At 33.5% G+C, this 27,028-nt stretch overlaps 2 protein-coding genes across 2 annotated transcripts in view; one reads left to right on the top strand and one right to left on the bottom strand.

Annotated features, from left to right (window-relative positions):
• The first annotated feature begins 1 nt into the window (after position 1).
• LOC130671021 (RING finger protein 17) overlaps positions 2 to 27,028 on the top strand; it is a 116,387-nt gene continuing 89,360 nt past the window's right edge. The window contains exons 1-5 of the mRNA XM_057474696.1: positions 2 to 248; positions 482 to 781; positions 1,827 to 1,912; positions 2,140 to 2,343; positions 2,626 to 2,706. Of these exons, the coding sequence (XP_057330679.1) occupies positions 140 to 248; positions 482 to 781; positions 1,827 to 1,912; positions 2,140 to 2,343; positions 2,626 to 2,706 (780 nt within the window). The 5' untranslated portion in view covers positions 2 to 139. The remainder of the gene's footprint in view (positions 249 to 481; positions 782 to 1,826; positions 1,913 to 2,139; positions 2,344 to 2,625; positions 2,707 to 27,028) is intronic.
• LOC130671022 (uncharacterized) overlaps positions 2,793 to 27,028 on the bottom strand; it is a 31,123-nt gene continuing 6,887 nt past the window's right edge. The window contains exons 2-4 of the mRNA XM_057474697.1: positions 5,127 to 5,386; positions 3,678 to 5,045; positions 2,793 to 3,456 (exon numbers count right to left, since the gene is read on the bottom strand). Of these exons, the coding sequence (XP_057330680.1) occupies positions 3,082 to 3,456; positions 3,678 to 5,045; positions 5,127 to 5,386 (2,003 nt within the window). The 3' untranslated portion in view covers positions 2,793 to 3,081. The remainder of the gene's footprint in view (positions 3,457 to 3,677; positions 5,046 to 5,126; positions 5,387 to 27,028) is intronic.

Raw genomic sequence — 27,028 nt, 5'->3', positions numbered from 1 at the left:
GGATCATATTCAGTGCAGGTCTGGTCGTGTCGCGGCATATAGTTGAATGTTTACACGTTCAGTAACCGGCATTACATCTTTTGTTCTACGTCTTACTAAACTTAAATAACTTACACTCGTAATAATTAATAAATTAACAATGAGTGTTCGTTCACCAAATAAATTATTGCACAAGCCACTGAATCATCCTCAAGTGAAACTAAAAAACCTCAAGTGCGTTCATTGCAACACAAATTTTTTTGTCCGAGGTAACGTATTTCTTTGTCTGGTTCATATTACACATTTTCTCTCATCTACTTCCTAGAAAAGTCTTTACACAAACATCCGAGTCTTTATTTTATCTCAATCCATCAAAAATTTATGACGTCATCTCTCAGGCCTTAAAAATTTATTTTTTTTTGTTTATAAAAGTGGAATTCAAAAAATCCCGGCTATCTAATCAACGCTAATTATTTTTCTTTGTTCGCTTCCACAAAATTAGATTTGAATTCCATAAGAGGATCGCAGAGTCCAGTTTTGTTGGGATGCGGGCACACAATATGCGCCCATTGTTCGAGAGAAAAAAAATCATGTCCGTCTTGTCAACCTTCTGATGAATCTACCGCCAAGCAGGCCGGCGATGATCTTTCTGGTGATAGCCCGCAATTTCCCTTGAACATCTACGTCATGGGCATGATGGCTGTTAACAAATCGAGACCTGTTGCGGCCAAGCACAGTAACAGTCCAGATTTTTCATTCAAAAAATCATTCAAAGCCCAAGTCAATGATGCCAGCAATCCAGGTTTAGTTTTTTTGAAAAAAATTTTATTTTATTTGTGTAGCAGACAGACAAATTTAAAATTATTGATAGAGACTAAATAATTAATAAAATAGAATTTTAAAAAAATGGGCATGTAAAAAATTCAAAAATTAATAAGTGCATTTTTTATAAACAGTTTTTTAAAAATTATTTATAATTTTAAATTTGTTTGATGTCTGCTACATTCATACTCATCACTGAAGTAATCAGACAATTTAAAATTTTAAAATTTTTCTTTTAACAAATCGTTTACAAGAAAAAAAAAAACCAAAAATATGCACATGTAGAAAATTTAAAAAACTTTAAGTGCAATTTTTTCAAATTTTTTTTTTTATAATTGATCGTTTTGAAAAACAATCCAAAGATTTGACATAATACTGAAATTAGCCGACGTCTAATAATTAATGAATTTTTTTAAAACCGATAAATTAAAAAAAAAAAATTGCACATGTAGTTTTTTTAATTTTCTACATGTGTATTTTTTTAGTTTTTTTTTTTTTTGTAATTTAATTGTTAAAAAAAAAATTCGAAAATTATTAGACGTCTGCTAATTTCAGTATCATAGATTTGACGTCGGTTAAATCTGATTCTGAAGTCAGCAGATAATTAAAAATGTTTAGATTTTTTTTCAACAATTAAATTTGAATTAAAAAAAAAAACTACAAAAATGCACATGTAGAAAATTAAAAAATCTTTAAGTGCAATTTTTTCAAATATTTTTTTTTTTATTATTCATCGTTTTTTTTAAAAATCCAAAAATTATTAGACTGGCTAATTATGATTCTGAAGTCAGCAGACAATTAAAACTTTTTAGACTTTTTTTTTAACTATAAAATTTGAATAAAAAAAAAAAAACTAAAAAAACGCACATGTAAAAAATTTAACAGATAAAAAGTGCAATTTTTAAAAATAATTTTTTTCTTTCAATTTATCGTTTTTTAAGAAAACCAAAAATTATGAAACGTCTTCTATTTTCAGTATCATTTTTTTGTTGTATTTTTTTAAATTATTTATTTTATTTCTCTAGATCGTTGTCATGAATGCAATGACGTCGCTTCGTCCAAATGCCTGGGATGTTTTAATGCATTTTTTTGCTGCAATTGTTTTACTCAGGTTTGTTTATTTATTTATTTTTTTTATTTTAAATCTCAGCTATTTATTTTTTTTCATACTTCAACTACTTTTATAATTCACTAAAATTTTTACCCTAAAAATTAACAATTTTTGATCAACAATCGATTTAATTCCTAATTCATTTTCTCAAATTTAATTTCCTTTCATTTTAATTAAGAATGTTCCATTAATTATTTAAATTATTGATCTATTTAATATTCAAACAGGTGCACCGACATAAGATAAATCAAAGTCATACAAAAGTTATGATCGATGGATCAAAAATAAAAACTGAGTCATTACAAATAACTTGTCTAGTACATCCGCCAAATCGTTTGAAGGAATGGTGCAGTGACTGCCAGGAGTCTTGTTGCAACGACTGCATCGTCGACAAACATCGTACACATTCGACTGTGTCTTTTGAATACATCGTAAGTTAATTATAAATTCACTATTTTATTTTATGATCCTGAAGCCAGCAGACATTTCAAAATTTTCGAATTTTTTTTTTACTAAATCAATTACAAAAAAATAAAAACTGAAAATATGCACATTTAGAAAATTTAATAAACTACAGGTGCAATTTTTTCAAATTTACCGTCTAAAAGAAAATCCAAAAATTATTAGACGTCTGCTAGCTTCAGTGTCATTTTTATTTTTCTAATTAATTAATTAATTAATTAATAATTTACAATTAATTTTTTTTTGTGCAGAATAAAATACAGGAGCGAGAATTCCAGGATGTCTATAGTAAAGTCGGGAAGATGATGGCCGAAGTTCAAGAGGCGAAAATGGTAAGTCATATATATATATATTATTTATTATAATAAATATGAGCATGATTTTTGGATAAATAATTTTATTATAAAATTATAATACTTAAGTATACACAATTTGAATTGCACTCAGTCAAACAAAATAATAAATCCCGTCACCGCGAAAATAAAATGAAAATAAAAATAGAAGGTACTGAATAGCGCTGTTGTGGTGGATCCAGCAGTCTCGTAAATATAAATCGAGTATGACTAGAGATATAAACGAATACTTGATTCTTAAATAAAAATACCCGTTTTTAATTAATTTAAAAAAAAATATATATATAAAATTTTAAAACAGACAATTAAACTGATAAATTTAAATGGCAGCGACGCAAGATCCACACTTGCTTTTTATATTTGCTCGAGCTCTGGTTCTGGCTCTGACCCTGGTCTGGGTTCAGACTCTGGGTCTTGGGCTTGAGGTTTTTCTTTCCCTTTTTTCTCCATGGCTTTCTTGAGCTTCTTGGCTTTAAGTTTAGCCTCCATCTCTTTGAATTTAAGCTCGAGGTAACGGTCAACTTCGGGACCGCTGAAATCTTCCGGGAATTTCGGCATTATCGGTAAAATAAATTTGTAGAGGCGCTCGTTGAGAACGTAGAGTTGGGTCGTGGATTCGCATTTGACGTTGAACCACCAGTCGCACGTCAGCGCTATTTGACTAAAGATTGTGCCGTTAGGACACAGAAATGATGATTTCCCGCCGTTTAAATCGCAGTAGTGCCATACCTGTGTAAAAATAATTTTATTATTCGATTTTTAATTCTATTATTTTACAAAACTTTTATTTATCTTTTTTTCAAATGAAATTTCTTTTAAAAAATTTAGTAAATTTAAACTCGAGTTTAAAAAAAATTAATTTATAATTTTTTTGGCGGCTTGAAAGATTCAAATTCGCTCAGAAAAAAAATTTCTTACAAAAGAAAATTAATAAAAAAAAAAAAACTTACTTGACATCTGGTCGCAGGGTCACCAAAAAATCCCTTGTACCTCTGATCCTTGCAGCTGAAATCCGTTACCGGAATATCTCTGTACGTTGGATAGTCAACGCCTGGCTGTCCTTTAGTGCCCGAGTTCTTGGAATCCGTCACAACGATTCCATCAAGATAACCATCCATCAAGGGCGTATTTATCTCCTGACCGACTTCATCAACTTCCTCCGCGATCTCATACGTCGATTCTTTATGTTTCGGCTTGAACTTGTTCGGCAAGTAGCCTCTATTCCCTTTCTCATCGATATCCTGAATCAAAGGGGTATAATACTCAACATAATTTTGATTCCTCAATTGTGTTTCCCCGCTATTGTAATCCGAGTACTCAGACGGTTGCGGTTTCACATTATTGCGACCATACAAAGCGCTGGGTTTAATACCAGACACTGTAGAACCAGTAGCTGGTCCGGCAGCAGTGAATCGCAGAGATTCACCAGCAATAGGATTAGGAATAGGAATAGGAGCTGGAGCTGGAGCTGGTGATGTTGCCTGATATCTCATTTCAGTGACGACTTTCGGCCGGGAATATTGATGTTTCTGTTGTTTGTATTCTTCATAAATTTGTCCAGATACTCCTGGTACAGTACCAGGACTAGGACCATGACCGGGACCAAGTCCAGCCACTGGAATATTTTGTGCCGACAGAGAATTATCACCAATATTATGTTGTCTTTTAGCGCCGTGCAATAGAGTCAATATTTCAACCAGTGTCTTAATACTGGAATCAATATTATCTCTATTCAACATCTCGGGCAGTTGATTGGTCAATTGCAAACTTTTAATTAAATTTTCTTCATTCAACTCTCCAGAATTTCTCGATATATAGTTGGGTCTATTTGCCGGTACTTTGAGTGGTACGCGAGATGATGATTGTTGCTGCTGGTGTTGGTGATGATGCTGCTGCTGCTGGTGATGTACTGGAACTGATGCTGCTGGAGCTAGAGCTGGTTGATAAGACGGCTCGACTTTTATGTATCGAATGGGTTCGTAATCAACGGGATAGTACTCGGAATTAACTGGAGTTGGTTTAGGTCTCACGTAATCGAATAAATAGGAATCAGGTCGGCGAGTTTGTTTTAGTTGAGATGATTGTCCCAGAGAAACTGGATTGTATGGAACTCGCGGTCGTTCTTTATAGTAACGCGTCTCTGTCACCGTACTGGGGGTCGTTATCTCCATGTACGGACGTCGCTTGTTGTACTCCTGGTAGTTTATTTCCTCGTAATTTATCTTGGTGTTGTAACGAACTGGCATGAAATAATTATTGTCTCCGCCAATTTCTTTCGGGTCGTATTGAACCGATGGTATAAATTTTGTCTGGTAGTCCTGTAAAATCAAAATTATTTTTTCTCATTAATCCATTCTGTCAAACCATCAATAAAATTGTTAATTAGCATCTTTAATTACCTTCGTATTAATCCGAATTGGTTTCCTCACAGTCTCAGTCCGTTGTCTCTGCGGTTGCCGTTGGCCGCTCGACTCAAACTGCCCGTTCTGATTGACATAATTATTAGCAACATAGTAACTCATATAAGGTATCAGTCGCCTGTATCTCCTGATACTTTTCTTGAATTCCTCAAAATTCAACTCGTCGATCTCGTCCTCGTCATCATCAATATCAGCATCAGCCGTCACGTTTAATCCCTTGGTCCAGTGAAAAAAAAAACCTGCGGACAATTAGACCTGAATTATTTTTCATTCTATTTCCTCAGCCCTCTCACAATCGCAATTACAAATACAACATAATAAATATACCGAGTTTCCGGTAAAATATTAATAAATTTATAAGCAAAAAGAATAAGGAAATGGTAATAGAGGAACAAAAGGATGGACAGACTAGTTCGCGGATGACGATTACGCTTTAGGATGTCACGGTGTCGTAAATAAAGGTCTCGTTGGTGAATGGGTTGTAGACTAGCGAGACTAGATGAATAAAATTACAATGAAAAGCGTGTATATATATGTACATTTTATTGTGTGCATAAAGCTTTGAGTGATGGGTAGAGAAAAAACATTGCTATATACATATACATTTAAAATACTTAACACATACTCATATACATAAATTTAATCAGTAAATTTTCAGTCCCGACTCTCTTTACCCATGACATGAAACACGTGAACACGTCCGACAGCTCTCGTCAAACTAAACTCTAGATAGACGAACCCGCCTTTTTACCACCTTATATATCTGTGTACATGTACATACATGTATATGGGAGTGTATGTGGTACCACAATCTATTACTTGACTAAAGTCACCATGAATTTTTATAAACCTGTTATATGGGTTGATGTAACAAAGCTCTACCCGTTGAGTGTACGTACGGTCTATGTCTCTTTGGTCCCTCTGTTGATTGTTTTGTTATTTTGTTTACTATTAGATTTTTTATATTTTCGTAACATCAAAAGGATGATGCATTTACAAAGCTGTTCGTTTAACGTTTTATAATCTATATTTTCATTTACGTTTTTTGTGTGTTACTATACGTGTTATGCTGGGGGAAAAATAGCGAATAGAGGAGAAGAAGGATGAGGATGAGGATGAGGATGAGGATGAGGATGAGGATGAGAATGTGTGCAGAGAGATGGAAGTGTATATGGGCTGTTGGAATAAGTGTATAGAGGAGAGCAAAAGTGTGTAGGAACAGAAAAACTCGACCTGGAAAAATGCAATTCGATTCTGTACGAAACGAGTCTAGAAACTCTCGGCGTCCACTTTATTAATCCTGTCGGGTGGTTCGAGTGTGATTGAAAAATCCGCAAAAGCGCGTGCCTTGTGACAGTCCCAATACTAGAAATTGTATACCGACTTTTTTATTTTCTATCGATTTATATTTTTCTGATGGTGATATGGAAAAAAAGTGAAAAAGAGAAATGAAATTTGAAAAGAAAGATTGTAGAATTTAGATGTCAATTTAAAAAGTTTCAATTAATAGCTCAGAAAAAGAGAATTATTTATTTATTAATAGAAGAGATTCAAAAGGGTAGTGAAGGTCTCAATTAAAATGGGATTGGGTTGTCGATAAAAAACAACACCAGGGCAATCCGAGTTCTTGTCCAGCTTTACTTTCGTTTGTCCAATTGGATTTTTTAAAATGCTGTATAATAAACGAGTGCGGAAGATGAAAAACGTTTTTTGCCCCCAGGATATTGGCCCTTTGTCTCATTTCGTCTCTCTTTGACGCTTTCGATGGGTTATATTCGCCTTTTTTTTTCTTTCTTTCATTTCAATCTGTCCCTGTCTCTGTCTCTGTCATTTTGCTGTTGCCGTCTATTCGCGATAAATTACTCGATAGCGGTAACTCTTTTTTTCCATGGCCCGATTGGGAATTTTAAGGGGTAATGCTGAGTCAATGAGTTACTGTTGTGACCGGACAATATTCTAAATCAACTATTTCGTTGTTTGTTATACATGTCAAGAGATTTATAAATTTATTTTAATCCCGGACTGTTATGTATAATGTGTTACTTGATCGCTCTTTAGTTTTATATGTAATACGATACCATTTATTATTTATTTATATATACGTATATTTGTATATATAAAAAGGTTATATGATTAATATATTACTGGTAAATTGATATTTGTTTATTTTTTTCAAACAGTTTGCCTTTTAAAGCAATACTTCAAAGCCCGCCAATTTATGAAATTATCAAAAGAGGAATTCAAAATTCCGTCAGAAAATTCATGTAATTTTTCTGGAATTTTAATTGAACAAATATCGGAATTTTTTTCAAAAATTATCAATCATAAATTTTGAGTTTAAAAAAAAAAAAATAGATCGGAAAATTTTGTGAAGTTTAAATTTTTAAATAAATTCGTTGAACTTTTTTTTCAGTTTTTATTCGAGACGCGTAAAAATTAAAAAAAATTTAATTTTCCACTTTTTAAAAATTTTTAATTTTCGCGGTAAAAAGTTTGAATATTATATTCATATTTTATATTTATTAATAGAGAGTTCTCTTGAAAAATTTTAGCAAAATATTTGATCTTGGTCTAGAAATTAAATTATTAGGGCTTCTAAATTTTGAAAAAGTCATAAATTTTTTGAAACACTGATACTTTAGCTGCAGTCAACGTTACCCTAGTTTAAATAACTCAATAAATATGATTGCGTTGAAAAATAACTGAAAAGAAACCGATGTCATTGGATCCGCTGAAGATAAAAAAGAAAAATAAAAAAAAATGAGACTAGCTATCTATAGAAATTGGGAGAAAGTTTGATGAAATTAGAGGTCGATGTTGTAACGTCCAGAATGATGAGCAAAAGTTTTTCGATTCGTCCAATCGTAGAGTTGGCCTTTAGCCAAAGGAAAGTGCGAATCTGCAAAAGTCATCACATTCTTCGACAATCTCTGTTTGCTTTTTATTATTTCTTCATTCGATTTATTTTCCTCCTCCGCTCTTGTTTATTTCCTTATTTAACTTTTTTCCTTTGCACTTAAATTTTTTACAGCGAATTTCTTCCGCGTTTAAACTTAACTTACGTCCACTCTTTTCACCGCCGGCTCGTGGGCGTCAACACGTCCAAGGAATTTTAAATCACGTACACTTGATATAACCAAGGAACAACTGGCTCAATCTTAACCATTGTTGTTGTGTAATGCCCTCTGTTTCATACGTGATCCGTTTTTTTTATAAACTGCATCGCCTCCATTTTTTTTTACTACGGAAACTCAACATTTCCCTCCTACTTGTAGTCAATTCCATTGTAATTGTAAATTGCAACTAATCCTATGTAAATTATATATACTATTGTCTGTTATCTCTTTTTTTCTTCAATTAAATTACAAATAGCGGCATGTGTTGTAAAAAAGCACATTCACTTTTTGTCAATTATTATTAAACACGCGAGACGTCACGCGATTTTAAATAGAGAGAAATTGTTTATTTTTATTTTATAATAAAAAATTACACATACATATATGTGAATGTATGTAGTAACTGTATATTTTACATAAGTTTTTCCGCGAAAGTATGTATGTAATATACATGAAAGGAATCCTTGTATTGATATGTGACCTAATCAATAATATCGCGTGTCATCTTAAATTACAATCAATGAGTCTGTTATTGATTCATAAATTACAATAATTTGCATTCGTATACATATAATTGTTATGTGTATCTATTTCAAATATATCTAGACCGAGGCATGGAAAATTTTTCTATTAAAAAAAATTTTAGGACAGAATTTTTTTTTATCCGGTTCATTAAAAAAATTAATTATCAAAATTATGTCTTAAATCCTAAGTAGGTTTCAAAATTACTAAATATATATATATAGAAGTATTTGTTGGTGCAAAAAATTTTTTACTCGAAGAAATTTTTTTTGCATTAAAAATTGAGAACAAAAATTTTTGGGACGAAAAAAAATTACGATCCTGAAGTTAGCAGACGGTTACGAATTTTTGGATTTTTTTTTTTCAACAAATAAATGACAAAAAAAAAAAAACTAAAAAATTGCACATGTAGAAAATTTAATGAACTATAGGTGCAATTTTTCAAAATATTTTTTTTTAGTTAATCGTTTTTAAAAAAATTCAAAAACTGTCAGACGTCTGCTAACTTCAGTAATAAAAAATTTCCTGCGCCAAAAAATCCTTTTTTTTGTATATATATTTATGTACATATATATATGTAGGATAGCTGCCACAATTTTCATTAGAGTCGAATTTTTTTTCACATAACTGTGGTTTATTTTGCGCAAAGTAGAGTAATTAAAAGAAGTATAAATAATTAGTGATATCATTAACAACTCGGTTTTTTACGGCTTTTAATTACAGCATTAGACAAAATCTAATTTTGAATGTTGATTAAATTTTCTTTCACCGTAATCATAAAAATGGTTTTTTTATTCAAAATATCAGCAGTGGAATTGTGAAAGTCATTTAACGGGTTGGAAATTTGGAACAACCGTCTAGCGAAAGTTTAATTATTTTAAAAATCTTAATAAATAAGTCGGCTAGGAATTGTATTTTTTTTTTTTTTTTCACTTTTGCCTGACGTCGGGTGGAAATAAATTTATGACGAATGTTGCCCAAGAAGTATTTCCGCTGATAAATTTGCCGGTTCACGCATGAATAGTTTGATCGGACGGATGTTTAGTGAACGCCTAAGTGCAAGTATGACGATTTCGCTTTCTATTTTACGGACAACAAATAAATGACAAACTTCAGTCGATATAATAGCGGAAGTATTGATAGTTATGGAGATAAATTATTCATTTTACGGATTATGAGTTGACTAATTAACCAAGTATGCATTGAAAGTTTGTTTCTTTGAATAAGCGAGCGTGTGTTGGGTCGAAAAATTATTCGGATAAAAGTTTTGAAGTCAAAAGTAAGACACAGGTGTCAAGGGAACTGTAGAAAGGCGGAAAGAGAAAGGGGTAAGGGAAAGGTAGAACATGAGGTTTAGTTTAAGATTGAGATCGAGATCGAAACCGAGAAGCAGACTCAGATCGTTAACGAAACTCACGTGGCCAAAAGTTATCACAAGTCTTGTCTTACTACAAATTCGATTCAACGTCAAACTCAAAGCTTCTGAACCGAATCATTGAAACTTGGATTTGATTGACTAGAGCTGAATATTCCGTGTGACAGTTTTAGTAACTCGTGACGCGAGTCCGTAATTTTCATTTTACTTTATTATTTTTTATTTTGAATACACAGTTTCTGTTTCTGTGACGAGCTTTACCAGCTTTCATTATATATTTATACATTTTCATTTCATTCGTTTTACTTTCACCCTTTCTCAATTCAATTTTACTAACTCAATATAAATATATCATATGGAATACATTCACCGGTTATTTGATTTTAATCCATGTTATTTTATAACTCACTTACTACTTAAAGTTTTGGAATTTTTTTTTTAACTTATAACTTTATTATAACAATTTGTTTTTGATAAATTTACAGTTTTAGTTGATTGCACACCTCAGGCGTTGTGTTCACCAGCTTTTAAATTTTACGCGTTAAATTGAATCCTCGAGTGATTTTATCCACCGAATTCATATCTAAAGGACGTTTTTGTAATTCGGAGATAATTCTTAGAATTTTGTATCATTGTCTATACCCGAGTCAAAAAACAAATTCTAGTTTAGTCCTCAAAAGCCTCAATTCCTTTGATGTTTTATTTGCCGCCCAGAAAGTGACTCTACTTTAGTACTAAAAATCCTCAATAAGAACTATGAGGTCTAAATGCGAATAATTTATCGACTTTAAATTATAAGTAAGACCTCAAAATCCTCAACGAATCAAAAGTTATACTTCGGACTTTTAAAAATTTTAGATAGAAATGGGAAGGGAGAGAATACGTATGAAACTTTTGAGGTTCAAATTATTCCTGAATGTTTTGAGTATTTTGAGGCTCTCCTAGATCATGTTATTCCAGTTTAGTCCTCAAAGTGGTAAAATGGGTCGTAACTACTTTGAGGACTAAACTAGAATAACTTTCTATTCTGTTGTCAATTTTTAAATTCTTGATTGATCTTCAAAAACCTCATTGAGAATTTTGAGACTTAAATCCAAATTTGTTTTTCGACTCGGATAATGCGGGCGTTTGAGGTGTGCATTTTATTTTCCAAATGAAATTTTACTTGTCTGCAATGAAAAAAAAAAATTTCTCGAGATCAAAATGATTGAATAACTAATTGTAGAGATCTAAAATAAGAGGAGAGACTAAAATAAGAGGAGCTGGATGAGTATCAGCATAAACAAGAGCCAGTTCTAAGCATCTTTTACGTACTTCCCTTTTATTTTTAATTTAAATCGAAATTCATGGCTATGTACCCTTTGAATCCGCTAAATCGTTTGTTTCGTCAGCAAGAGACTGCGGTTAAAGTCCAGTCATGCGAGCCAACCAGAACTCTAGCCTTGCATAGACTAGACCAGGATACTATAGGATGCGATACGATTCGAGTGTAGGATCGGCGTAAAGGATAGGAGCTGGATGCTAGAGGATATTCCAGCACAGACGAGGATTACACACAAGCTCTTGCGCCTCGACGTTGAGATTCGATACCGTTGAACCTCCGTCAGACACTCGAGAATCCTCCGTTCCCAATCTCTATCCTCTTTCATACATTTTTATTTCCATTTTATATATTTTTATTTTTTTTGCTATTTAGTTTTTTTAATCCTCGAGTTCGCGTCACGGTTTCTCCCGTTTTCTCAGACGACTGTCCAGCTTTCTCTCTCAGTATCTTGAATTGCCGGTGATAGTAGTGGTAGAAAGGAATACTCAGCTCCTTATTTCTTGTCCTTATTCCTTTACTGGTACGCCAGTAGAAAACGACTCTTGCAGCCCAGGCAATAACCCAAGCGTGAGGACAAATGGCACGAGTCCATTTAGTACTCTTGCAAGACTAGACACCTTTACAATCCTTTAGAAATCTTCGTTTTGTCATTTTACGGACGGTTTCTCATTCCTCCAATTGTTTTATTTATTTAAACTCTTTTTTACTTTTTTTCACGCTTCCGGTTATTTTTTTCGTTTGTTTCTCGGGCTCTCGGCTATTTACTCAACCAAACTTTTAACTTAATTAATTGACAATGTTACTATAATATACCCAGGAGATAATAACTTGAGATTTTACTTACTCCACTATTTAAACCCTTGTGTATTCATTAACTTGTATATACTATTATTGTAAATTAGTGCATCTTGTACAGTAAACTCTCGCGGGATTTCGGTGTGACTAGATGTTTTGGGGTTGGATCTGCTAGAGAACCGACGAGGCCCGCCGATATTTTCCCGCTAAAAATTTTGACGTCTGTCTGCACGGAGAATAAACAACTTTTAGAAATTTTGCATTTTCTTCTTACAAAAAATTATTCTATTAGAGATTTCTAGTGAAAAAATTTTCGATTTCCTCGAAAATCTCAGCTCAGCTCGAAATATGTTGATCTACTTTTTTAACTTCGCTAAGAAAATTTAAAATTTTGAAAAGAAGGCAAGTTATTGGTTTCGGTTCGATATTACGGGCGACCTTCGATGACAGTCACATGGTGTCCATTTACCGAAATGTTCCGTATCTGCGAGGTATGGAACTCGAGGAAATAATTTTTGTTCCGACATATTGGAAATAGAGTTTTCGAGCTTCTGGAGCTTGAAAACATGGAGAAGTTTTGGGGCTGGCCCGCAGTGTCAACCGAATTCTAGATTTTTTTCAATCAAAAGTTCAACTTTTTTTGCACACCTCGAACGCGAAGCGGAGTAGTGCTCTACTGTCGTCAAATGTCAAAGCAGGGTTGTCGTCAACTTAATTTTTTAATTTGATTACCACACTGTAAAAAGAGCGGTGTTAAAAATGGACTCGTTTTAACTTCGCTCGGTGTAAAAATGAAATTACACCGATGTAGGAGGAGTAATTCACCGGTGTTAAAAATACCGGTGTTAAAGCGGAGTAAAATCGGTGTAAAAGCGGAGTAAACTGCATCCGCTTGGAGTATTAATTTTAAAGATTATAAAACACAAAAAACGTCAGTTTTTTATGAAAATTAATAAAGAATATCATTTTTTAACAAGTATAGTGATCGAGTAAGTAAAAATATTCACAAAGTAAAATATTTTAACACCAGTAAAGAATATCTACACCGGCTCCCTGCCTTTATAAATCCGGAATAATTTCTCATGCAAAAATTTCTCAGCAATAATTACTCAAACAAAACTTAATCCGACACAAAAATTTCTCGCTATATATTATTTGCCTATAGATCTGAAGATCGAAACGTTTTTCGCGGTACTGAAATAAAAAAACACAATGATAATTAAAAAATCTATTGGATCTAGATTTCTGAAATGTTTCGCATAGGCGCTAGTATGTCAGCCGAAAATTTCAGTCACCCTTAATTACCCCTAAAGCAGTCAAATCCCAAGTTTTTTTCATTTCGTTGCGCGAAAAACGTTCCGATCTTCAGGTACATATTTGCCTTGAAATTCTTCAAGAAAATATGCCTTGAGAAATTATTGCTGAGAAATTTTGTCGCAAGAAATAATTGCATGAGAAGAAAAAGACGCTCGCCATCTACACCAGTGGCGACGTTATTTTAACACCGCTTTCGGGGGTAAATTTAACACCGATAATTTTAACACCTACACCGTTTGGACTTACCCCGCGATTTTTTACATTGCAAGAAAAATTTAAAAAATGACATTTATTATTTCCGTCTAGACTGAACTCATTAGTAGTAATTTTTGTTGGTTTTAATGCCATAATGGTATCATATGATTAAAGATGATATTCCGCAGAGCCTTAACCTTTTTGCGCTTATGTCTAACAACTGTTAATGCTCGTACTCTTACGTAGTCCCTCCAGCATTTTCCAAAGCTCCCAGGACGCGCTTGGCGGCTCATTTTCAGCTCGTTTGTACTTATGCCATTTGTATGTACGTGTACAGCACATAAATTCCTTGTCACGGTACGTAGCACACTTCGGCGACGTAATTAACGTTATGACGGATAAGCTTTGCCTCACAAAATACCTTTAGTTAGTAAACTGGATAGTTTTCAGTCGTCATGCACGCCAGAGAATCACAGAATGCATTATACAACGACAATTATAATGAAAATATCTCACTTTTATTCTGAAGATCACACGTCTTATCACAACTAATTAATTAAATTTTTTTGCGCTTAAATTTCATAATAATTATAAACTCTATTATTAATAAGAAAAAAAAATCCGTGTCAATAACAATAACTGAGACAGCAATTGGATAAAAATGATTCTCTCGTAGATATAACAGGAATAATAATAATATATAATATATATACATATTGTCGTGTGATATTTGCAAACGCTTAGAATCGGTAAGGCGGAAAAATATCAGAAACTTTGCTGTCTCAACTTGTTCCTCTTCTTCTTCGCTAGTTTTGCAAAACTCTCTCAAGTATCGTAGTGTCATAGTGTGTCGTTATCAACACGGATGGACGTACGTAAAGCAGCAGCAGCAGCAGAAAAGTATCCAAATTAGCAAAACTCGGTCTTTTTTTTTATTTTTATTTTACTACTCGACAAGTCGCTTTGTGCAACAACGATACACATTCGACCATTGTACAAATAATAAATGAGATAGGGTGACGACTCGAAAATATATAAAATAAAATATATATATATATATATATATAATAATAAAATGACAAGGAAAACTAAGCGATGCGTATAATTGTTGAAATTTTCCCGGTATCTCTTACCTATAATTTTTAATGTATTTTATATATATATAATTTATTTATATTAATGTTTCATATATATATAATATGATATAATTCGAGTTTAAAATTAAATTTGAAATGATAATTAATATTTATTTGAATAATAAGTAACAAGCAAAAGGACTAGAATGACAATGACGGTTGCAGATATATAAGATATGACTATATATAGATGTAGATATATATAAACAGCTCTAATTAGTAACGAGACAAGATAAGAGAAAGGAGGCAGAGGGTTGGATATTATTAATTGGCATCAAGACTCAGTATAGCAAAAGCTTTAGCTTGATAGTTTATGCAGCAAGGAGTTGAGTTTAGGATTTACGTTTTGAATATTCGAAGTACTGACCGAAACTCAACAAAGTCGACAATACAAGCAATAACCAACCAACCTCACTACCCTCATTCTCTTTACTCCTCTGCATTATCTGTGTACATCTGCTGGTGTTACTCACAACTACTTTGGCGTTTCCACGTCTGGCAACTCATCTTACGACCGAGACAATGCACACTACGGTCTCCAGGGTGAAACCCCCACGGCCCAACAAGTCGGCTGGTTCTCACCTCGGCAAACTTGTATTGCGCATAGAAACCTCAGACTTGTTACAACTTATACACTTGATCTATATACGCCTTGTTTACCTACTTCCTGCTCGTATATATGTATATATATATATAACTTGCACAAGTAGATGCTACACAGGTACGACAGTCTCATGGGTGCTCAACACACGTAATCAACTGTCTTACCCATTTATTGAGATATCTCGAGTATAAAATATCTCGAGGAACAACTTTTTTCGATAATCGATCTTTGGAATTTTAATTACACTAGAGTTTTTTAATGCACACCTTGAATGTCAAGGGTGTGCTTGATACTAAGTAAATTTTTTTTTAATTTACGTGATATTGGCGGCGTGCATTTTTTTTCTATTTTATGCATTGAGATGGAAAAATTTCATTTCCGTTTTAAAACAAATTATGCTACAGGAAATTTTCAAAAAAAAATTTTCTTATTGCAAAAATCTGAAGGTTTCATTCAAAATAATTTTCTTAGTTAAAGAAATTTGGGCTTAGCTCAAGATCTGCTGATCTGCTTTTTTTTTGGAATCGTGAAAATAAATTCCGATTTTCTTCTGTGAAGAAAATTTTTCTCAAACTTGAATATTGAATTAATGTAATAATTTTTATCGATTAATTACTCGCGTGCCAAATGCCAAAAGGGCGTATTACAGCAGTTAGATAGGGTTCCATGCCAAAAGGGCGTATAAAAACATTTTTTTTGTCATTCTTTTTAGAATCACTCGAAACGTAAAGACCTGCAGAAAAAAAATTTTTGACGTACTATCGCCAAAAGGGCGTATATCTTTAGATCTTTGTATCTTTGTATCTAAAGATATACGCCCTTTTGGCTTTGAAAATTTTTTTTTTTATTTTGAGGCTTAGAACATGTTTACAAAACGATTGGCACCAAAAACAAAAAAATTATACGCCCTTTTGGTTCTTCAAAGCCAAAAGGGCGTATAACTTTTATACGTCCTTTTGGCATTTGGCACGCGTACCGTTTTTAAAAGGGTAATTTTTTTTTTGTCATAAAAAAATTAAAATCAGGATTCTTAAAATTATTAAAAAATATTAAAATGATGAATACAAACATAAACAAGTAAACAATTTGAAAAATTCCAATTAATATTTAATTGAAAGGGCAGATTATAAGGATATCGAAGCTTACGGTTGTGTGAACTTAGTCAGGATGGAATGTACAAGCGGATAAGTAGAGAAACTAGGAAAGGTAGTGGTGTGAGGTGCCGAGAGCCAGAGATAAACCCTAGAACAAAGTGTAACAGGTTGCATAGGGGCTCTTTTCGTAGGTGTCTCGTCCTGTAAATCTTTGCAAACTGCTATTCGCGCACGTGCCGTATCCTAGGCGTCATGTTATCCCCGCTTGGTTTTAAACCCTCAACTCTACCATCATCTCCTCATCCTCTCAAAGCTACACCTACATACAGATATAGATAATATATCCGCATTATATTTGTATATATATATAGATAGGGAGCTTGTTTGTCCGAGTAGCGAAAGCAGGATAGAGCCGACAGACGTAGACGGTCTCACGGTTTCTATCTCTTTATTCCTTTATTCTAGACTCGGAAACTGTCCTCACCTTCTATTACCATAATACACCTTCTCAACGGTTTATCTTATTGTTACCCCCGGCACTTTAATACTTCTTATTTTAAACTTATTCCGTCTCTTATTCACTTAAACATATACCCGCTACCTGGAACTACTATTTTTATCATCTATTCTCTTCAAGTACTTGAACTCTCTTCAACTCTCCTCCTTACTCTCCTGTACCAGGATATTATCATTTTTATTATTTATATTTTTCCGTTACTTTTTCTTTACGTCTTACAATTTTTCCGTCAGGATCTTTCGCGCGAACGACTCGACAAAGTTGATTACTTCTTCACTAGACTGTCATTATTCTTCGTACTTTTTCATCCCCTCTAATCTCCATTCAAATACTTTTCGTCTTTATGATACTCCCGTTTATTTATATTTTTTTATCCACTTTTTGTTTATTACTTTTTTTTGAGATACACTGGATTAATGTTCTTAAAATATTTATGCTTAAAAAAAAATTTTTTTTATAAATTTCTCTGTAAAAAAAATAATTTAATTATGGAAATAATTTTTTTTGGGAAAAAAATTTCTATTTTACTTCCAGCAATTTTTCCTTTATAAAATAATTAATATTCATATTTTTAAAAGTTAATTTTTTTTTTTTTTTTTTTCGTACTTTTAATTTCCCTTTTACCTTTTGCTCCGTTGTACTAATAATTGGAGCGCCGAGTTGAGTTTCTTTAAAAGCTATCGTTCTTTTCTGGCAATTTAACCAACGATTATTTTTTTCATTCATTTTTATTATTCTTTTGATACGCAACAGGTAAACATCCTTGCAATTTTACATCAATAGAACAATCAATTCAATTCAAGGTAAAATCGGTCGCTCGGATTATTTTTTTCAAATAAAATATAAAAAATGTCGTTTCCATAAAATGATTATGGGGTAATCTGGGGCATCTCAAACTTTCCCACTAGATCTCAATTTAAAAAAATTGAGTGACCCATTTTACCTCACTTTTTTTTCAATAGACTCATATTTATTTTACAAAAAAAAAATAAATCGTGAAAAAAATTACGCTAAGATTTTTTGCTCGGTCCATTTTGCCCCGTTTTCGTTAGTTGGGTGAATATAAAAAAATTTGTTAATTTTCACTTGAATAAAATTAAACAAATATTTAGACAGAAGTAATTAAAAAAATGGTGCATCTAAAATACTTTGAGAGCCGTTTGAAATAATATTTAAAATTTATTATTTTTTGTCTCGTTAATTTTACTACTATCCGGGTAAGAGCTCGTCTAGTTGCCTGGATATAAGGGCAAAGGGGAAGCTGGTAGGTGGAATAAAGCTTGCAGGAGGGTGAATTCATGAGGAGGAGAAAAGTGGGTAGTGAGGAAGGCCGCAGACTAGCTAGACGGGAGCTGCTTGGAACGCCCGGGACGCGCGATCGTAAACTTTAATTGCAAGCTCGCAAATACGGTTCGAGTCTCCGTTTATATCGAGGCACCGGGAGTCGTAACACCAGACCGTTTCTCGTTCGTCTGTCCGTCGATTTTACCCAGCTGCAGTTACGAGCCCACTCTCTTCCTTCTCTTTTTATCATCTTCTTCCTCATACTCTGGCTCTTACTCATTTCGTCATGTCTTCCACTTTCATTTATTCCATTTCCCGACACACCCGACACACTACTCTGTGTATCAAGTTTGGCTGTCGACAACTTGTCGCCAGGGCTTCATCTTCTTTTATATATATATATATATATATATATATATATATATATATATATATATATATATATATATATATATAAAAGTCTCCGACTACGACCTACAGTATAGAGTATAGAGTACAGAGTCTGGTTCTAGGACAAGTAAAATTGTCAGGGATAAAATAAGACGGACGTGTGTTACGGAAACACGTTACGTATTTCATTCATTGTATCGCTCTGCTCTCTCGATTGTATGTTGGCCCCTGGGAGTCTTTTTCATGGAGCATTAAAAATAAACAACCAGGAAAAACAAAAAAATAGGGACATAAACAAATAATGAACGGGAGCTGAGGGATAGTATAAATTAAAAAGATAAATTGGAATTAATTGTTTTGAAAAGACTGGAAAAAAAAAATTTATTCAGTCTTTTACAATCCCATTGGGGTTTTTTTCTGTCGCTCCTTGAAACGAGTTGTTAACTTTAATTATTACCATTTATACTAAGTCTGTAATGCTTTTAAAAAATTATTTAATATGGTAATGGAGATTTTTAAAATCCCGCGCTTGCCTCAAGCGCTTGTGTAACTAAAATTTTTACTATAATTACTATGAAAAAATTTTATTATTTTTATTAAATTCAATTAAAATGTCTGCCGACCCCTTTTAGGCACCATTACCTTCAATTTCAGTAGCAGCGTTTACGTGCGGTCATTTTTACAAAACATCCCTAATGCCGTCATCTATATATTCACTTTTTATTGCAAATGATAAAAAAAAAAATTCTGTATTATCGACGGCCGAATATCGATAATTTTTTTATCCAATAATTTTACGAGGCGGCGGTAGTATCGCTTAGTAAAAAAAATGTCTGCCCTAATGTCAAAGCTATCGGTTTTGGGCTTAACTTATTTATTTAAATTAAACGTCAAGGATTTAACTGGTGATTTTGAATAGGGCTCTTGCAAATATAAATCCAAAGCTAATGGAAAAAGAATTAGGTCAACCGAGTGTTCCTTTCTTTAGATATCGTGTTTACGGACAGGGTCGCAGGCCGACTGACAGCAATATTTTAAATTAACATCCATCTAGTCATTAACAATAAACTTGTAACTTAATTGGTTAAAATGGTTCTAACTAGAGAGTAAATTTAGTCGTAAGTAGATGGGACCCGATATATGTAAGGCAGCATGCTGTAGAGGAAAGGGATCTTTGGGTTAGTTGGTTGGGATTGCGAGTTAATTGCGTGCTCTAACACCTGTTAATGGGAGCGTCGGGGTTGTCAGCAGGAAGGAAGGAAGCCAACAGGCAACCAGGCAGAGGCAGGTATTTAGCAGTACCTGGTACACAACGTAAGCCGGTGGGTCGTTTGGCTGCGGTACTGGGGGTTGTGCAACAGACGGCGGTTGTCAGACGTGTGGCCGGGCGGTGCTCGGAGGACGTGGCGGCACGTGGGGCCAAAGAGTAGGCCGACGCGGGATTGAAACAAGCAGAGGGTGTCGACGCGAGGCAACAGGGATTTCGCCGTAGAGTGTAGAGTACAGAGTGCAGAGTACCGAGTGTATAGTGTATAGTGTAGATAGAGATGCCGACACGAGCAAGAGAGAGGAGAAACCCGACGACAGGGGTTTGGTGTGGCTTGAAACCCCCAGCATGAGCCAAGAGAAACTCGGGGATGGTTAACGCGGCTAGAGAGTTGCAATCTGTTCCCGATGGCCCCCATACGCCGTACTAAACACTGTGGTTACCACTTTACAGTCCCTCGCCTCTGTAAACTCTCAGCCCGTCACCCTTTCTCCCATCTCCGTTCTGCAGCGGCATATTGTCAGCCGAACCCAAAAACAGCTTTAATGCCTTTTCTCTCTTCCGCTGCTCACTTTAACCTCTTTCTGTTCCGCAAAATCAATGGGTGTCAAACCGCGTCTGCTACTTTATCATCGCCGTATTTACAATACTGATAAAGCTTCCTTTTACTAATTAATTATCTGCCCTACGCTAACTATTATAGCCATCCTAAACTGTCCTCTCGGTGTCCTCGGTGTCCAGCCCGTGTGTAGTCATACCCACCCTAGCAGCATTGCACGTCAATCGTACGTCCGGTCTATCAACGTTAGTCCAACCTCATTTAACCGCCTGTCCACGGGACATTAAGCTCAACTCAACGTTTGGTTTCCGTTTATTATCTCACTGAGCCTCTACAACTCCACCCCCACCCACACCCTGCGCCCTCTGTCCATTCTCTCTTCACCGGGTCTCGTTGATGTAAAAGACAGGATTGTAATTGATTTATTGTGAGATAAATTAATATTTAAACTCGTCAAATTATATTTTATTTTTTCATTTTTACCAATTCGATCTCAAATCGCTCATCTGCAATCAACCGGCCCGTTCTCTCGGACAGCACACATTCCAGTGATTTTAAATAAACGTACACGGAAAGAATTTTCGTATGAATATTGCCATGCTATTTATTCTGAAAATTACACTAAATCGAGTAATTTTGGGCCATTACGACTTTTTACTTTCGAATTACGAAATTTGACTCTTTCAGTGAGTACAAATCAATCAGATTAATTTTTACTCACAATTACGAGTAAAAATTACACCTAGCGGCTGTCTAAATAAATTCTCTCTAATTCAATTTTTACTCGTAGGTTATGATAAAAAGTTGATGATTCAATTTATAAAATTTATATTGAATTACAATAAAAATTACAATTAATAGGCTGAAATTTTCATAAAAAATCTAAAAATCATCTAATTGCTTTAGAATATGACTTAAAATAAATATTTTGAAAAATAATAAAAAAAAAATGACTCTTATTGTGTTGAAAAAGAAAAGATACAAATTTTTTTTTAATTTAAAAATAAATATTAAGTTATAGAGAGATACAGAGATCGTCTCTTTTTCCAAGCCTACGTTTGTGTGCGTAACATATGTAAGTTGTCGCGAGCAAAATAAAAGACATTTAATTGAAGCCGATATTAACCGAAGATTAACGGAGACTACTGAAATATTACTCTGCAGTTTAGAGTAAAAATTACTTCCATAGATAAGAAAATTTATTTGAGTTATAGGCAGTTTTTCATCAAAAAGTTAATGGGTTTAAAAGAATGGTATATTGGGGAGTAAAAATTAATAGATTAAGATGAGATACTCACAATAATCGATTAAATATAAGACTTTTAAAAAATTACTCAGTAGTAGAGTAAAACATGGTCTAGCAACGTTAATATTTAAAACAAAAAAACCAATTTTTTACAACGGCCCAGAATTACTCGAAATTACAGAGTAATTTTTATCAAAAAATAATTTCCGTGTATTAAAGGATTTAGTCAGAGATTGAAAAGAGTCTGCGCCGTGTTTTATTAAAACTAACTTACGTCAATATAATATTCTCACAAGATATAAATTAACATTTAGCGATGAAATTCACAACAGAATTATAAATTCAAGTGGCCTCAAACCCTCACTCGTATATATTTTAGCCACAAAGCCGTCCTGATACTCGTCGCTGTCCATCCCTCTGTCTCACGGTCTTTCACTTTGACCTAACCGAGGTAAATTTACACATACACATATACATATATATCCATATGTATAATAACGTTGTGACCACCCGGTTCTAGGTTGTCCCCAAAATGGCTCGCTTTATGACACGTGATATCCTTCATCCAAAATATTATACCCCTCGACGACAACCAATCCCCTTTATGCTTCTCCTCATCCTTGTCCTCGTCCTCATCCTCATCCCATCCAGTTCCTCTTCAATATAATTTTTGTTTTTTCCTCCATTGCATATTATCTGAATCACGACGACTTTTATTTACTCGCGTCAATCCGTAGATCTATACCCTCGAGAAGAATACTCTATTTTCAATTCGTTTTATTTTCTTTACCTCCCACTCTCTTATGCTTGATTTTTATATTTTATTCTATACTTTTTTTTTACTTCGCAAAACATTTAACGTGTTTCCTCAAAGAGGAAGCTCCTCTAGCACCAGCGGGCTCGTTCAAGGATCAAAGAGGATAAACGCGTGCACGGAGAACGAGAAAACAATTTTCGATAACATAAAAGATAAAAGTAACAAATAAAATATAAAAATATATATGAGTAAATAAATAAACAAACAAATATATAAATAAATAAATTAAAGCTCTGCTTGTTTTCATATGAGCTCGTAATGATTTTTTGTGACGCTAAATTACATTGAGGGTAAAAAAATTTCGTAGGTTTTAATTTTGAAATCTTAAAAAGATCTCTTGTTTATTTATATTCTTTATTATATTCCCGTATTTACACATTGTCCGGGAGTCATTTCCGTATGACCTTTGACTCGCGATCATAAAAACGGCGGGTAAAAAAAATTTAATAAATATAAAAGTAATAATCATATGTACTATTCCGAGACAACTGCTTTCAATATTATATTGAAAAGTAACTTTGATGCTCGTAAAAAAATTAAAAGTATGACATTTTTTTTGTAAGTAAATAAAACTCAATAGTCGAGTTTATATTAAATGTCTAATGAAAAACTGTTATCTCTTTTATCAATGACTAAAATCCCGGTGAACAAGCGAATGCAAATTAATAATCCGAGTACCATTTAAACTCACTAGATGCATGTGCGTTTTATTTATTTTTTTGATCTTTTTTACAAATAAACTTTTTTAATCATCGATTTCATGTCTGAAGACAACTTTTGCTGTCAATTTTTTGGGGTTCGGTAAATTCGATGCACACCTCAAATGCTCATCAAATAAAATCTTATATTGTTGAGGACATTCTCAGACTATACCCCCCCCCCTCCAACTTTTTTGAAATCTTCAATGTCCTCGGTCATTACCCAGGTTAAAATATTTGGCCGAAATCACACCGAAACTGTAAAATTTTATCGAAAGAGGCCGAAAAATTTGTATTCTTCTTAACCCTTCAGCACCCGCGTTAGAACAACGTAAAACATTACCCGCGTAATGAGAAAAAGTCTCACGCTTCGGCGCATCGTAAATTTTAAGTCAAATAAAACAAAAATATTATGCACTTTCCCGATTATGACGTAATTATAATTTATTTGAATATTTCGCTTGTTTTTATTTTTAAATTTTCTATAATGTACTTGTTTTTTACTTTTTAATTTTGTAAGTAATGATAGACTTAACGGCTGAAAAAAATGGCGGTGATTGCCGAAAAGATTCGGAACTCCCCGAACTGAGCCAAACCGTATTAATTTTTATGCCATACTTTACTCGCGTGATGAGAAAAAGTCTCATTGCTTTTTAAAATAAATCTTTTAAAAATATTTTTTATGTTCGAAATAATTTTTAAATTTCAAAATCATAAAAAGCATAAAATTTCATTAAGATAAAAAAAATTTTACTAGGTCATTCCATTTGAAATTACTTAGAAAAAAATATTTGAAGGCAAGTGTGAGAGAAAAACTCATAGCACGGGTGCTGAAGGGTTAAAGAGGCCGAAAATTGGCCGGTATACCGAAATAAAATTTAATTAATTGAAAAAAAAATTCCCCCAAGATGTAGATTTTAAAAAAAATTGTCATTTAATATTTTTAAAAAGTGGGAGGTGATCACTTTTTCTTTGGACAATTAATTAATTAATGTAACGGTACCTAAGTCCACCTCCGCCGACCGGAAGTCGACACCTCACCCTTTTGGGCATACTCGCGCTGCGAAATCCCTTCTTTTCTACCAGACGACACTCTTAGTCAAAAAAAAATAACTAAGGTGGACATTAACCGGAAGTATAATCAAAAATCCTCATTGTGCGTGGTACCTAACCACAGCCACCACGAGTCCTACCTCTCTCGGGCCAAACCAGGCGGTGATCACTCAATGCTTTTGTATGGGACTCAATTTTGTCAGCCGACTCAGTTTTTCCATACCAACTTAAAAGCGCTGTCTTACAATTTTTAGAGTTTTTATAGTTATTTATACTAATTGTTGATATCCACAAGGTTACCAAATTAGCGGAATCAATTTTGTGAAAATTCGTTTTGTCAAATTCACTATTTAAACTCGACCAACTCTGACAAAATTGGGCATGGTGGGGGGCAGAAGTGATCACCGCCTGGGCCAAACACTGCTCCCATCTCAGGAAATAAAGAGACTCTGGTCAACATGGTTACGTAGGATTAGTGGTGGGTTGCAACTTCTTCCCATACCCTATGTAAAGGGCTTCCTCCTTGTTTCTTTCGGGTTACCAACAAGCAATTATCCTCTTGTTTATCCCCTGATAGATTTTCTACTTTCCCAAGCAAGTCACACTCTAATTATTCAAGCCAAATCACAGTAAAAGAGAGCTCGGGGGTTTTTCTTAGGGCAGAAAAAATTTCTTGTCTTGAAATATTTCTTTTTAAGACCTAAAGTCTCGAACAGAAACAAAATTTTAAATTGAATTAAAAACCCGCCATTTTCATTTGCTCGTTTGTATCAATATTCGAAAATCGATGAACTTTATTTTGCCCTAGCTCTATAATAATCAATTGAATTTAAAATTGTTTTGCTATCAGCAGACCATGAAAAGATAAAAAAAATTTTAAATAATCCACCGGCAATGTATTTAATTGATCAATGCATATATTACAGGATCGTTTGAGGTGTGCATTTAAATAACACGAAAAAAATTGATAGTACATCAGGTTAATTTGATAAAACACAAACAGTATCACGTAAACAGTAAATAGACGGATTGTTAAAATTCCTGTAGCAGTGGTGCGCATACAATTAACGGATCGAATCTTACCGACCGCGATGCACACCGCAATTATTATCTGCATCATTGTATCCTTTTCCATCTATATTAATATTTTGACAGACGTGTGTGAGAAGCAGAGAGTGGTAGTAAATTTCGGCTCTCTTCTATCCCTATTCCACTTACCCTCAAGCTAATCGTTCACTCATCCGCTCATACCTAATTAGCAATCCGCGGTACACATAATTCAGTTTATGCATCGCACGTGCGAATTTACCAAATCTACGGACCCGATTATATCAAATGCATAAATACTATATCTATATATATCTATATATATGTATTAGGGTGCTCCGTTTAAAACGAAAATTTTTTTTTTTTCGTTCCCCATCAAAAATCTTGTTCTACATGTAAAAATAAAAATTCAGTGAAATTTTGAGCTCTTAATAACAATTTTAAGAACTGGAACAACGTCGTTGAAGTTTTCCCATGCTAAAAGCATGTAAATTTTGATTCTTTTCTTTTTATCGAATAAAACTCAGCCCTATATTCACGTATCTTATCGGTTCAAAGTTTTCTTGGAAGAGAATTGTATGCTCTTTGAAAAAGCCTGTATGTGCTTAGCAGTACCTTCAACTACAGCCCTCGTGGAAGCCTTGAAAGTCTAATTTCCTACGAAATTAGTGGTTTTTTGTTGTTAACTTGTAAACGGTTGACTTTTGGGAAAAAAAGGACATGAAATTTTTTGTAGGAAATTTAGTCTTCTACAAAAAAGTTCTCATAAGTCAAATCTCTAAAATCAATATTTAAAAAGATATATGAACTTTAACTAAGTAAAATTCGAAATTTTAGCCAAATGTCAATGTTCAATACTATAAAATATATTCAGTTATTAACTTATGGTAAGTATCAATTAATATATATTTATATAATATATAAAATGCCCGTAATTATTCATCGAAATTGTTCTTAAGTACCAACCTCATTTGCAATTCTTTTGAAAAATTGAATGATTAAAACACAGGTTTGAAGAATCTCGTTCGAATTTTCGATGTCCTTGGGAGCTAACAGATGGATTATGTTAAAAAAAACGTGGTTTATGTAATGGTTTTGAATTATAAAACCGTTAATCTTGACATTTAGCTAAAATTTTGAATTTTACTTAGTTAAAGTTCATATATCTTTATAAATATTGATTTTAGAGATTTGACTTATGAGAACTTTTTTGTCGAAGACTAAATTTCCCACAAAAAATTTCATGTACTTTTTTTCCCAAAAGCCAACCGTTTACAAGTTAACAACAAACAACCACTAATTTCGTAGGAAATTAGACTTTCAAGGCTTTCACGAGGGCTGTAGTTGAAGGTACTGCCAAGCACATACAGGCTTTTTCAAAGAGCATACAATTTTCTTCCAAGAAAACTTTGAACCGATAAGATACGTGAATATGGGGCTGAGTTTTATTCGATAAAAATAAAAGAATCAAAATTTACATGCTTTTAGCATGGGAAAACTTCACCGACGTTGTTCCAGTTCTTCA

Source organism: Microplitis mediator, chromosome 7 (genome assembly GCF_029852145.1).
Source record: "Microplitis mediator isolate UGA2020A chromosome 7, iyMicMedi2.1, whole genome shotgun sequence".
Lineage (NCBI taxonomy): Eukaryota > Metazoa > Arthropoda > Insecta > Hymenoptera > Braconidae > Microplitis > Microplitis mediator.
This window is presented reverse-complemented; position numbering and strand designations above follow the sequence as displayed.